We start from the raw sequence: 15,553 nt of genomic DNA, 5'->3' as shown, positions 1-15,553 counted from the left end.
TTTTAGTTTTCAGTGAAGAACAAAGCCCCCAAGTTTGTACTTGTGCCAGTGGCACAATTTTCCCTCTAGTTGAAGAAACCACGTGGAAAGGCAAATTACAATTCAAAGTCTGTTTGTAGAGACAGGAATCAAAGCAAAGTGGATAACGTATATCAACGTCTGATGTGCCCGGCTACCGCATCCAGATAGGCTGAGGCCCTGGGCCAGGGAGCTACCAATTTTTCTCCCCAAGCATACATTTTTCTGTCTTCTAAGTGACCATCTTCCCTTTTAATCAATATATTATTTACAGATTGACTAATTGACAGCTTTTCCTTCTTTTGATCTAAGAAATATTTTGCCTCTAGAATGCCTGGTTTACACATTTTAATTATCTATTGTGATCTTGTTTTGTGGCTTGTTTTCTAGCATTTCCAGAAACCTGAGTGGTGTCCATATCTACCTTCTACATTTCCCTAATTCTTCGGTAGGTATATATGATTACCCCCCTCCCCCATACACACACTCATTCACAAATTAGTAGCTGATGCATTCAATGAGCTCTGATGAGATTTTCAACTTTTTTCTAAAGATTACTAGTCTCATGTTTCTGACCTTAAACCTCGGCAAACCTAGAGTTTGCTTGTTTTGCGCTGATCTACACGAATAAGGAAACATTTGCATTTCACTTCCCTGTGTCCAGAAAACTGATCTGGATTTCCCTGACCTACAACGGAGCAGGGAGAGTCTGAGGTCTTGCCTGCAAGGAGATAAAACACGTATCCCAGAATTCTCCCGTCATCTTGATCTACCACTATTATCGACCAGGGTTCTTGGCCTCCTTAATTAATAGAAATTGATCAGAGGCCAGACAAGAAATTCAGGCAAGGCTTTGTTGGGGCCCCTGCTGCAGCACAGAGGGGAGTGAGAACAAGCAAGAGATTCCCTTGCTTGCCAGCTCCCTGAGCGGGGGTGGGGGGGGCGGGGTGAGCTTGTTCCTTATATGGGTGAGTGTAGGGGTGTGTCCAGGGGTTGGGCTGGGGGGGTCGCTTAGGTGGTTTGCCCATCCCTTAGGTGGAGTGTTGTGTGCAGGGGGCATGCACAGTACCCTGCTTTTGCTCTGGGCTCTTCAAAAGTGGCAGTTGGGTTTTTTGTCTCTTTGTATGTTTTGTCCAGAATTTGCCCTAACTGTGCATGCATGCAGTTATTTTTAGTCCCATACAGTTTATTTGTATTTTGTTGCCCAAGGAGAGGTGTGTCCCCATGCAAGTGTTGCAGCACTGCAGCAAAGGGTCCCAGGCCCCAGCCTGTCTCAAGTCTACTTTCTCTGAATTTTTGATGCATCTCCTTGTCTGTAACATCTCCTAAATAACTGGGGAAGAAAAACCAACTGTTTATTTTTGTTTATTTTTGTTTTTTTTTTGCGGTACGCGGGCCTCTCACCGCTGTGGTCTCTCCCGTTGCGGAGCACAGGCTCCGGACGCGCAGGCTCAGCAGCTATGGCTCACGGACCCAGCCGCTCCGCGGCATGTGGGATCTTCCCGGACCGGGGCACGAGCCCATGCCCCCCGCATCAGCAGGCGGACTCTCAACCACTGCGCCACCAGGGAAGCCCCCAACTGTTTATTTTTGACATTTGCTGGTTTTATTCCAACCTCACTCTTCATGCTTCCCTATCCCTTTCTAATGATGGCCCAAATCTCCTATGTGCAATACCACATATGGATCTGGCCAGGGACGAGATTCCCTTCATTCCTACAAGTAAAGAAATAGCCATGGCGGGCTCTTGCAGTCATGGCTTGGAACTGTTATAAACTGGGTGTGGCAGCATCTCCCATCAGTGTTCCCAGACTAGATGGCTGGCACCATCTGGTTGGAAGACGGAAAAACCACACAGTTTGGTGGGACCACACTCTAGAAATAAACAGGCATCTGGGATCCAGGGAGACCTCACGGAAGAACAGAGGTTTCATCTCTCTCCAAGTTCTTCTGAAATAGAATCACGATGTCTGATTGGACTTATATATCAACGTAAGTAGAAAAACTGGCATGTGTAAAGTATCACGTTGATATTGTATGGTATATTCTTTATTCTAATAAAACCTCTTTTTTATGCAAAGGAAGGCTGGGTTGTTTTCATCTTACGGAATCCTTAAGGAGCAAAATTGATCCATGTGGACCAGAGGGAGGAGATCCTTATATCAGACACACAATAAAACCCATAGTCCATTTTCTAACAACTATAAGCTAAGGAAGCAGCATAGCAGGGATCGTTTCACCCTTCAACTTGATCCCCAGTCTAGAATACAACCTCTCTGGGGTTGAGAAGCAGCTGGGAGGTGTCCTTGAGCCTAATCAAGAAGAGGTGGGTTCTGGGAAGTCCTGCCTCTCAGCACTCCTACCAGTCCAATCTTTCCTTTACTTATTTCATGTAGCCTGTGACATACACTATTTATAATTTGCTGTTACCATCAGTGCTATCTGTCTGGATGACACTTTTTTTTTTTCCTTGCAGTTCCTCTTTTTACCCAAAGGCAAAGCAAGTATTCCTTCTCTGTTTCACACTTTTGGTGTCTGTGGCTTCCAGATCTCTGAAGGTTCTGGAATTGTTTTTCATCATACGTGCTATCCCTGGTAGTTTTTCAACAGAAGGTCATATGTGAGATTTTCCTGCTTCGGCCAGTTAAACACCTTTGAGGAAAACTCTAGCCTTCTTTATTCATTTGATTTAATTTTGTTTAACAATTACAATTAGGTGTAACTCACTGTGAAGGGGAAAGTGTTTGTTAGTTTGAAGGGGAAAATAACCTTTTCTGTCCTCAGCCATCATTGCTTGAGTGGGATTGGTTCCAACTCTGGGTTTCAGGGTTGAACCCCGACGGGCTGAAGACAATTAGAAAATATCTGAAATGCAAATCGAAACCACAATGAGGTATCATCTCACACCCGTCAGAATGGTTATCATCAAAAAGTCTACAAATAATAAATGCTGGAGAGGATGTAGAGAAAAAGGAACCCTCCTACGCTGTTGGTGGGAATGTAAATTGATACAGCCACTATGGAGAACAGTATGGAGGTTCTTTAAAAAACTAAAAATAGGGCTTCCCTGGTGGCGCAGTGGTTGAGAGTCCGCCTGCCGATGCAGGGGACACAGGTTCATGCCCCGGTCCGGGAAGACCCCACATGCCGCGGAGCAGCTGGGCCCATGGGCCATGGCTGCTGGGCCTGCGCGTCCGGAGCCTGTGTTCCCCAACGGGAGAGGCCACAACAGTGAGAGGCCCGCATACCGCAAAAAAAAAAAAAAACTAAAAATAGAGCTACCATATGATCCAGCAATCCCACTACTGGCCATATATCTGGAAAACACACAGAAACTCTAATTGAAAAAGATACATGCACCCTAATGTTCATAGCAGCACAATTTACAATAGCCAAGACATGGAAGCAACCCAAGTGCCCATCGACAGAAGATTGGTTTGAGAAGATGGGTTATTACTCAGTCATAAAAAAAAATGAAATATTGTCATTTGCAGCAACATCCGTGGACCTAGAGAATATCATACTAAGTGAAGTAAGTCAGACAGAGAAAGACAAACATTATATGATATCACTTATATGTGGAATCTAAAAATAATGCAAATGAATGTATATACAAAACAGAAATAGACTCACAGATGCAGAAAACAAACTTATAGTTACCAAAGGGGGAAAGGGAAGAGGGATAAATTAGGAGTATGGGATTAACAGATACAAACTACTATACATAAAATACAGAATCATCAAGGATTTACTGTATAACACAGGGAACTATATTCAATATCTATAATAACCTATAATGGAAAATGATCTGAAAAAATATATAACTGAATCACTTTGCTGTACACCTAAAACTAACACAATATTGTAAATCAACTATACTTCAACTAAAAAAAAGAAAACATCTGATAGCCATTGCAACTAGCTTAGTGTCGAAGTGAGGGGTATAGCCCAGTCAAAGCCAGAAAGATGCAAGGAGATGTTTGCTGGGCCTTTTAGAGAGAAATATTTTTCTCTTCTGTGGAAGCTACAAGAAGAGATGCTCTCTTCTTTTGGATGATGTGAAGTGACTCTGTGAGATCTAGAACTTGCACAATTTTGTTACCACGGGATGCAACATTTCTGCATAAGGCAAATGAAACAAAAACGAAGAGACTGGACGTTTATGATACAGTTTGAGCCACTGGATCAGAATTTCTCTCATTACTTGTTTTTTTTTAAGCTTTCAAATTGCACATCTTTTATTGAATAGATCAATTATAAAGGTTATTTTTTAATTGCCAAAAGGTACATGAATGAAGTTAAAATGAAGAGAGAAACGCACCGGTAATTCCTATTAAAGAGTAAAACCTGAACGGAAATTATATAAAACAGATTGATACTGATCTACTAACTGACACATTAAATTGGATGTAGAGTATTTAAACTAAGCAAACAGGTGGCAGAAAGCTCAAAGAAACTAAGAGGGCTAGCAGAATGGTACATAAATAACCAGCAAGCCAAATATACAGGAGACGGAGAAAAGAAAACAACACAGTATATATCTGTGATTCTAATATCAATGAAATGAACTGCATTTTAAAAATGAAGCTTTAGTCATTTCAAGAGTCCAAAATATGTACCCAGTAATATCCCTCGAAGAAAGATCTGCATTTAATTTCTTGTTAAATTCTTCACCAACTTCCACTTCTACAGTCCAACATATTATGACTACTTCAGCTTTATGAGCTAATAGATCCACTTGATTGTTTTGATCAGTTCTTTTTTTTCTGTCATTAAAAATGAAAGATTCCTGATTCTGGAAATAATTTTGTAATATATACCAAGAATCAAAAAAATATGATTCTTTTTGCGAAAGTCAACGCTATTCTTAATATATTAATTACTTACTGCTGTGCAAGAAATTGTTACAAAACTTTGTGCCTTGAAACAAAAAGAGATATTTATTATCTCATACAGTTTCTGTGGATCAGGAATCCAGGGGCAACTTGGCTGTGTGGTTCCGGCTCGGGGTCTCTCATGAGGTTGCATTCAGTAGTTGGTCAAGGCGTAGGCTTCTGAAGCTAGATCGAGGCTGGAGGATCCACTTCCAAATAGATCTCTCACATAGCTCGCAAGTTGGTGCCGACCGATGACAGAGACCAATATTCTCGGTTGCATGGGTTAGCCCTGTTATATATAGGAAGGGTCTACGTAAGTTCAAGGATCATTGGGGACCATTTTGAAGGCTGCCTGTCCCACTCATTAGAAATGTTTCAGAGTAACTATATTCGAAACATTCATTGAAAATTTGGAAACAATTTATATGCTACATGAAGAAAATGGTTAAATACATTAAGGTAAATCAGGGGTCTATTACAATGCACATGGAGGAAAATAATATTTGTAATGAACTCATGAGGTTTTGATAATCAATCCACAAACTTAGGGACTCAAGAAATAATTTTTTTTAATTTTTCCATAACATTATTTTTCCTTTGCGCTCCCCTTACTTCTCTACTGGGAAAAAACATTGGTTGATTCAAGGGTCCTTTGCTCTTCTTCCCACATTTGTGTCTAAGTTCTAGAGGGCTTGAATGATGCCAGGACAATGGGGGCTCAGGTCCTTGACCTCTCTCCATAGCAGCATCTCCTGAAATATCTATTGCCTCATCAGATTCCTGGCTGTCAAATCACAAATGGAATTCTGCTGCTGAATGCCATTTATCCCCATGATCAAGACATGTTAGGTCCGATGACTATTCATAGCTACTCTTGGCTAAATGGGAACTGTTGCTCCCATCCTTGACTATGGTTGCTGAGGAGACTCTGTAGAACCCAAGCCGTCACTGCCCAGTGGACCTGAACCACTATGATTATATTCTCTTAAGTGTCTGCCTGCCGACCCAGACTCTATCCATCTTTTGGTTAGGGTGTCTCCGTTCTTGGTGTCTCTAAACTTATTTGATAGCTGTGCTATTGCCCTTGGGCTGTGTCTATAAGCCGTCCTGAAGACTCACGCATGGTTTTGACCTCATCACCTCTGCTTCAAACTCCTTTTGCTGTCACATCTCTTCTCTGAGGCTCAAAAACATAACAACTTATCTGCTTGAAAGAAGGGAATGGTTAGATATGTGGGGAAGAATATATTAGGTAAAACTTTGAAAATATTTCAAAAATATTCTCTTTAAGCTGTCACATACAGCTAAGCGCAAAATTTAAAAAGAGGGTTGGATGGGAATAAAACAAGAGATTAAAGACATGTTAGAAGCATGAGCAGACCTTATTTCTAATACATCACAACTAATATATTAAAAATAGGCTGGCCCCTTCTATCCCCTCTAAGATGTCCTTCCCATGTAGTGTCCGGGGAGAGAAAAACCAGACCTTGAGGATCAAAGGACAATGGCTGAGTCTACCTTAGTGTCTTGGCTACAAAACAAAAATTACTTCTCTTCTTGTACATTTTGAGAGATAAGACAGCAAAGAGGGGTGAAGGAAGGTGGAAGGACTCCTCGGTGTGTGTTTTGGGGAGATCAGTTTATTATCTTTTCAAAGTTTCCTACACACTTCGCCCAGTTCTCCCTGTTTTTTCCTCCTTGTCTCTACCCTTGTCTCTACCCTTGTCTCTACCCTTGCCTCTACCCTCTCATTCTCCCTTTCCTTCTCTTTCACGCCTTTAAACCAAACAGTTGGATCCATGGGAGAGAAGAGAACTATTTATGTTTCTTATTCCCGATTCCAAATCTCTGTAAGGTCTGTCTGAACATGATCCATCTATGGAGTTCCATCTCAAAGTAAAAAACAAAAACTAAAAACTCATTCAAGATAGGAGAGTTGAAACTCACTCTGCTGTAAAGAATCAGACACAGGGAGTCGGGAAAAAGTCTGGAGCTGCAAAGAGGCAAGAGACTTTTTCTTCCCTCTTTGTTATCTGGTGCGCGAGGAGAGGGGATTAAGAGCGCTGCTTAAGGGAGCTCCAGGGAAGGGCGCGAGCCACGGCCAACAGCGCGGACCCCAGAGACGGGCATGAGACGCTAAGGCTGCTGCTGCCGCCACCAAGAAGCCTGTGTGCGAGCACAGGTCACTCTCCACACCCCCCTTCCGGGGAGCCTGTGCAGCCCGCCACTGCCAGGGTCCTGGGATCCAGGGACAACTTCCCCGGGACAACGCACGGCGCGCCTCAGGCTGGTGCAACGTCACGCCGGCCTCTGCCGCCGCAGGCCCGCCCCGCATTCCGTGCCCCTCCCTCCGCCCGGCCTGAGTGAGCCAGAGCCCCCGAGAATCAGCGGCTCCTTTAACCCCGTCCTGTCTGAGCGAAGCACAGACGCCCTCCGGCGACCTACACGCAGAGGCGGGGCCAAATCCAAAGCTGAACCCCGAGAGCTGTGCGAACAAAGAAGAGAAAGGAAACCTCTCCCAGAAGCCTCGGGAGCAGCGGATTAAATCTCCACAATCAACTTGATGTACCCTGCATCGGTGGAATACCTGAATAGACAACGAATCCTCCCAAATTGAGGAGGTGGACTTTGGGAGCAAGATTTATGATTTTTTCCCCTTTTCCTCTTTTTGTGAGTGTGTATGTGTATGCTTCTGTGTGAGATTTTGTCTGTATAGCTTTGCTTTCACCATTTGTCCTAGGGTTCTATCCGTCCGTTTTTTGGTTCTTTTTATTTAAAAAAATTTTTTTTTCTTAATAATTATTTATTTATTTTATTAATTTTATTTTACCTTACTTTATTTTCTTTTCTTTTATCTTCTTTCTTTCTACTTTTTTCTCCCTTTTATTCTGAGCCGTGTGGATGAAAGGCTCTTGGTGCTGCAGCCAGGAGTCAGTGCTGTGCCTCTGAGGTGGGAGAGCCAACTTCAGGACACTGGTCACCAAGAGACCTCCCAGCTCCACGTAATATCAAACGGCGAAAATCTCCCGGAGATCTCCAACTCAACACTATCACCCAGCTTCACTCAACGACCAGCAAGCTACAGTGCTGGACACCCTACGCCAAACAACTAGCAAAACAGGAACACAACCCCACCCATTAGCAGAGAGACTGCCTAAAATCATAATAAGTCCACAGACACCCCAAAACACACCACCAGACGTGGACCTGCCCACCAGAAAGACAAGATCCAGCCTCATCCACCAGAACACAGGCACTAGTCCCCTCCACCAGGAAGCCTACACAACCCACTGAACCAACTTTAGCCACTGGGGACAGACACCAAAAACAACGGGAACTATGAACCGGCAGCCTGCAAAAAGGAGACCCCAAACACAGTAAGATAAGCAAAATGAGAAGACAGAAAAACACACCGCAGATGAAGGAGCAAGATAAAAACCCAGCAGACCTAACAAATGAATAGAAAATAGGCAGTCTACCTGAAAAAGAATTCAGAGTAATGATAGTAAAGATGATACAAAATCTTGGAAATAGAATAGAGAAAATGCAAGAAACATTTAACAAGGACCTAGAAGAACTAAAGGTGAAACCAGCAATGATGAACAACACAATAAATGAAATTAAAAATACTCTAGAAGGGATCAATAGCAGAATAACTGAGGCAGAAGAACAGATAAGTGACTTGGAAGATAAAATAGTGGAAATAACTACTGCAGAGCACAATAAAGAAAAAAGAATGAAAAGAACTGAGGACAGTCTCAGAGACCTCTGGGACAACATTAAACACACCAACATTTGAATTATAGGGGTCCCAGAAGAAGAAGAGGAAAAGAAAGGGACTGAGAAAATATTTGAAGAGATTATAGTTGAAAACTTCCCTAATATGGGAAAGGAAATAGTTAATCAAGTCCAGGAAGCACAGAGAGTCCCATACAGGATAAATCCAAGGAGAAACACGCCAAGACACATATTAAACAAACTGTCGAAAATTAAATACAAAGAAAACATATTAAAAGCAGCAAGGGAAAAACAACAAGTAACAAACAAGGGAGTCCCCATAAGGTTAACATCTGATCTTTCAGCAGAAACTCTGCAAGCCAGAAGGGACTGGCAGGACATATTTAAAGTGACGAAGGAGAAAAACTTACAACCAAGATTACTCTACCCAGCAAGGATCTCATTCAGATTAGATGGAGAAATTAAAACCTTTACAGACAAGCAAAAGCTGAGAGAGTTCAGCACCACCAAACCAGCTTTACAACAAATGCTAAAGGATCTTCTCTAAGCAAGAAACACAAGAGAAGGAAAAGACCTATAATAACAAACCCAAAACAATTAAGAAAATGGGAATAGGAACATACATATCAATAATTACCTTAAATGTAAATGGATTAAATGCTCCCACCAAAAGACACAGACTGGCTGAATGGATACGAAAACAAGACCCATATATATGCTGTCTACAAGAGACCCACTTCAGCCCTAGAGACACATACAGACTGAAAGTGAGTGGATGGAAAAAGATAGTCCATGCAAATGGAAACCAAAAGAAAGCTGGAGTAGCAATTCTCATATCAGACAAAATAGACTTTAAAATAAAGATTATTAGAAGAGCCAAAGAAGGACACTACATAATGATCAAGGGATTGATCCAAGAAGATATAACAATTGTAAACATTTATGCACCCAACATAGGAGCACGTCAATACATAAGGCAAATACTAACAGCCATAGAAGGGGAAATTGACAGTAACACATTCATAGTAGGGGACTTTAACACCTCACTTTCACCAATGGACAGATCATCCAAAATGAAAATAAATAAGGAAACACAAGCTTTAAATGATACATTAAACAAGATGGACTTAATTGATATTTATAGGACATTCCATCCAAACACAACAGAATACACATTTTTCTCAAGTGCTCATGGAACATTCTCCAGGATAGATCATATCTTGGGCCACAAATCAAGCCTTGGTAAATTTAAGAAAATTGAAATCGTATCAAGTATCTTTTCCGACCACAACGCTATGAGACTAGATATCAATTACAGGAAAAGATCTGTAAAAAATACAAACACATTGGAGGCTAAACAATACACTACTTAATAACGAAGTGATCATTGAAGAAATCAAAGAGGAAATCAAAAAATACCTAGAAACAAATGACAATGGAGACACGACGACCCAAAACCTATGTAATGCAGCAAAAGCAGTTCTAAAAGGGAAGTTTATAGCAATACAATCCTACCTTAAGAAACAGGAAACATCTCGAATAAATAACCTAACCTTGCACCTAAAGCAATTAGAGAGAGAAGAACAAAAAAACCCCAAAGTTAGCAGAAGGAAAGAAATCATAAAGATCAGATCAGAAATAAATGAAAAAGAAATGGAGGAAACAATAGCAAAGATCAATAAAACTAAAAGCTTGTTCTTTGAGAAGATCAACAAAATTGATAAACCGCTAGCCAGACTCATCAAGAAAAAAAGGGAGAAGATTCAAATCAATAGAATTAGAAATGAAAAAGGAGAAGTAACAACTGACACTGCAGAAATACAAAAGATCGTGAGAGATTACTACAAGCAACTCCATGCCAATAAAATGGACAACCTGGAAGAAATGGACAAATTCTTAGAAAGGCACAACCTGCCAAGACTGAATCAGGAAGAAATAGAAAATATGAACAGACCAATCACAAGCACTGAAATTGAAACTGTGATTAAAAATCTTCCAACAAACAAAAGCCCAGCACCAGATGGCTTCACAGGCGAATTCTATCAAACATTTAGAGAAGAGCTAACACCTATCCTTCTCAAACTCTTCCAAAATATAGCAGAGGGAGGAACACTCCCAAACTCATTCTACGAGGCCACCATCACCCTGATACCGAAACCAGAAAAGAATATCACAAAGAAAACTACAGGCCAATATCACTGGTTAACATAGATGCAAAAATCCTCAACAAAATACTAGCAAACAGAATCCAACAGCACATTAAAAGGATCATACACCATGATCAAGTGGGGTTTATTCCAGGGATGCAAAGATTCTTCAATGTACGCAAATCAATCAATGTGATACACCATATTAACCAAATGAAGGAGAAAAACCATATGGTCATCTCAATAGATGCAGAGAAAGCTTTTGACAAAATTCAACACCCATTTATGACAAAAACCCTCCAGAAAGTAGGCATAGAGGGAACTTTCCTCAACATAATAAAGGCCATATATGACAAACCCACAGCCAACATCGTCCTCAATGGTGAAAAACTGAAAGCACTTCCACTAAGATCGGGAACAAGACAAGGTTGCCCACTCTTATTCAACATAGTTTTGGAAGTTTTAGCCACAGAAATCAGAGAAGAAAAGGAAATAAAAGGAATCCAAATCGGAAAAGAAGAAGTAAAGCTGTCACTGTTTGCAGATGACATGATAGTACATATAGAGAATCCTAAATATGCTACCAGAAAACTACTAGAGCTAATCAATGAATTTGGTAAAGTAGCAGGATACAAAATTAATGCACAGAAATCTCTGGCATTCCTATACACTAATGATGAAAAATCTGAAAGTGAAATCAAGAAAACACTCCCATTTACCATTGCAACAAAAAGAATAAAATATCTAGGAATAAACCTACCTAAGGAGACAAAAGGCCTGTAGGAAGAAAATTATAAGACACTGATGAAAGAAATTAAAGATGATACAAATAGATGGAGAGATATACCATGTTCTTGGATTGGAAGAATCAACATTGTGAAAATGACTCTACTACCTAAAGCAATCTACAGATTCAATGCAATCCCTATCAAACTACCACTGGCATTTTTCACAGAACTAGAACAAAAAATTTCACAGTTTGTATGGAAACACAAAAGACCCCGAATAGCCAAAGCAATCTTGAGAACAAAAAACGGAGCTGGAGGAATCAGGCTTCCTGACTTCAGACTATACTACAAAGCTACAGTAATCAAGACAGTATGGTACTGGCACAAAAACAGAAGGATAGATCAGTGGAACTAGATAGAAAGTCCAGAGATAAACCCACGCACATGTGGTCAACTTATCTTTGATAAAGAAGGCAGGAATGTACAGTGGGGAAAGGACAGCCTCTTCAATAAGTGGTGCTGGGAAAACTGGACAGGTACATGTAAAAGTTTGAGATTAGATCACTCCCTAACATCATACATAAAAATAAGCTCAAAATGGATTAAAGACCTAAATGTAAGGCCAGACACTATAAAACTCTTAGAGGAAAATATAGGCAGAACACTCTATGACATAAATCACAGCAAGATCCTTTTTGACCCACCTCCTAGAGAAATGGAAATAAAAACAAAAATAAACAAATGGGACCTAATGAAACTTCAAATCTTTTGCACAGCAAAGGAAACCATAAAGAAGACCAAAAGACAACCCTCAGAATGGGAGAAAATATTTGCAAATGAAGCAACTGACAAAGGATTAATCTCCAAAATTTATAAGCAGCTCATGCAGCTCAATAACAAAATAACAAACAACCCAATCCAAAAATGGGCAGAAGACTTAAATAGACATTTCTCCAAAGAAGATATAGAGACTGCCAACAAACACATGAAAGAATGCTCAACATCATTAATCATTAGAGAAATGCAAATCAAAACTACAATGAGATATCATCTCACACCGGTCAGAATGGCCATCATCAAAAAATCTAGAAACAATAAATGCTGGAGAGGGTGTGGAGAAAAGGGAACACTCTTGCACTGCTGGTGGGAATGTGAATTGGTACAGTCACTATGGAGAACAGTATGGAGGTTCCTTAAAAAACTACAAATAGAACTACCATATGACCCAGCAATCCCACTACTGGGCATATACCCTGAGAAAACCATAATTCAAAACGAGTCATGTACCAAAATGTTCATTGCAGCTCTATTTATAATAGCCCAGAGATGGAAACAACCTAAGTGTCCATCATCGGATGAATGGATAAAGAAGATGTGGCACATATATACACTGGAATATTACTCAGCCATAAAAAGAAACGAAATTGAGCTATTTGTAATAAGGTGGATGGAAGAGTCTGTCATACAGAGTGAAGTAAGTCAGAAAGAGGAAAACAAATACCGTATGCTAACACATATATATGGAATTTAAGGGAAAAAAATGTCATGAAGAACCTAAGGGTAAGACAGGAATAAAGACACAGACCTACTAGAAAATGGACTTGAGGATATGGGGAGGGGGAAGGGCAAGCTGTGACAAAGAGAGAGAGTGGCATGGACATATATACACTACCAAATGTAAAATAGATAGCTAGTGGGAAGCAGCCGCATAGCACCGGGAGATCAGGTAGGTGGTTTGTGACCGCCTAGAGGGGTGGGATAGGGAGGGTGGGAGGGAGGGAGACACAAGAGGGAGGGAGACACAAGAGGGAAGAGATATGGGAACATATGTATATGTGTAATTGATTCACTTTGTTATAAAGCAGAAACTAACACACCATTGCAAAGCAATTGTACTCCAATAAAGATGTAAAAAAAAATATATATATATATAAATAAATCAATAAAGTAAGTACAAATAAAAATAATGAAAAAGTATTTTTTTTAATGTGCAAGATTGTCAAAGAGTAAAGCTAAATAATTATGGGCAGTGTTGAATGGGATGTTAAGGTATATTGTCATAAAATCTTGAACTTGTGTAAACTAGTACCAATTTTTAGACAGCAGTTTGGCAACATCTGTGTGTTTATATTTGCACACATGTGTGTGTGCAGAAAAATTTGCCACAAACTATCACGTATAACTGAGAAACGGGATTCCCAATGTTTTTAAAAATAATTATAATTTCTTACATTGTTTAAAAAAGTTATCTTGACTATGGATAATTTTTGTCCAAAAACATGAGACTATATCCAAAACAAGCATGCTTCATAATATTAAAAATAGACAATCATTAACCCAAACTTCTTCTGCAGTTTGAAGAGACTTCAAGACAAGGGCTGGAGGAAGGAACAATACAAGAGGCACCAAATTTATCCTCTTGGGATTCTCAGATTCTCCCAAGCTCAAGATTGGTCTCTTTTCAGTGTTCTTGGGGACTTACCTCTTGACAGTGGCCTGGAATCTGGGTTTCGTCATCCTGATTAGGATGGACTCCTCCATACATACACCCATGTACTTCTTCCTCAGCAGCTTATCTTTATCCTTCTTAGATTTCTGCTACGTTACTTCTACAACACCCAAAATGCTCTCAGACTTCTTCCGGAAGCCTGAATTCATCTCCTTTATGGGATGCACCATGCAATACTTCTTTTTCGCTAGCCTGGGTCTGACGGAATGCTGGCAGCGATGGCTTATGATCGCTGTGTTGCTGTTTGTAATCCTCTGCTCTGCACAGATATCATGTCCCCCACCCTCTGTGTGCAGGTGGTGGTTGGAGCCTATATAGTTGGATTCTTTGGCTGTGTGCTTTACTTCAGCTCAATTTCTGTGGACCAAATGGTATCAATCACTTCTGTGACCTGCCTCAATTATTAGTCCTCTCCTGCTCTGAAACCTTTTTCCTACAAGTGATAAAGTTTGTGATAAGAGTGATTTTTGGTGTGGTATCCGTCTTAATCATCGTGATATCTTATGGTTATATCCCTGCCACCATCCTGAAGATCAGCTCAGTTGAAGGCAGGGCCAAGGCTTTCAACACCTGTGCTTCTCACCTGGCAGCAGTGACGTTTTCCTTTGGATCAGGACTCTTTGTCCGTATGCACCCCAGAACTGATCATTCTCTGGGCTATGACAAGATGGCATCAGTCTTCTATACGGTGGTGATCCCCATGTTGAATCCTTTGACTTACAGTCTAAGGAACAAGGAAATCAAAGATACCCTTAAGCGGTGTAAGAAGAGAATTTTTTCCCATTGTCACAGTTAATTAAGGGTCTGGTAGATTAGTGACCCTGTTGACTGGAAGTTTCTAGACTATGTAAGAGAAATGCATTTAACGTCATTCCTGGTGCTCTGGCAGGATTTCAAGTGAGTCAACGCATCTAAATCCAGCACTGGCTCAGTGCCAGGCAAATCCTGTGGCTTCTTTGAGTCTTGACAGTTGACTCTCCTCTCTTACGCCAGCAATGACTTCACAAATTAATATATTAATTTTTATGTCAATATAACCTTCAGTTTCTCAGTGTTTGACCCTTACATACACTTTCAGAATTTCAGACTGCAGGCGGGAGAGAATGGGACTAAACACAGGTCAGTAAATGATCCTTCTCATACACAACATCACAAGGAGAACAACAACCACTTTGTTATAGACTTCAAACTCTCTGGGTGCCTAGGTAAATTCCAGTTGATGAAAACGGGGATGTGGAGAGAAGCATAACTTTAGACTTTGACATAACTTCCTCGCCATGGAAAATACCACACGGAGTTTTGTCTAGAGTTTGTTTTCTGAGTTTCTATTTTTAGAACCTAACACCAATAGGAGAATGAACAAGAGATTTCTATGATACTATCCTGACCTGGGAGAGCCCAAATACAAAGAAAAGAAATGATCATTTGAATTCTGAAAGATATTGAAAAGATTACATTTCTGTTATTACGGCAGATTGAATAGCATAGATGTACCCACCACTGCAAAACTACTAAAGATGTCGGACAAAATATTTT

General features: G+C 40.5%; 1 protein-coding gene across 1 annotated transcript; it reads left to right on the top strand.

Moving 5' to 3' along the window:
• Window positions 1-1,984: 1,984 nt before the first annotated feature.
• On the top strand, window positions 1,985-14,813 carry LOC114887617 (olfactory receptor 1440-like). Its single transcript, XM_029209402.1, is given in 4 exon segments — window positions 1,985-2,010; window positions 13,870-14,222; window positions 14,225-14,338; window positions 14,341-14,813. Coding segments are annotated over 4 exon segments (966 nt in total).
• The last annotated feature ends 740 nt before the right edge of the window (window positions 14,814-15,553 follow it).

This window comes from Monodon monoceros, unplaced genomic scaffold, assembly GCF_005190385.1.
Source record: "Monodon monoceros isolate NGI ecotype Baffin Bay Population unplaced genomic scaffold, NGI_Narwhal_1 Super_Scaffold_7, whole genome shotgun sequence".
Taxonomy (NCBI): Eukaryota; Metazoa; Chordata; class Mammalia; order Artiodactyla; family Monodontidae; genus Monodon; species Monodon monoceros.
This window is presented reverse-complemented; position numbering and strand designations above follow the sequence as displayed.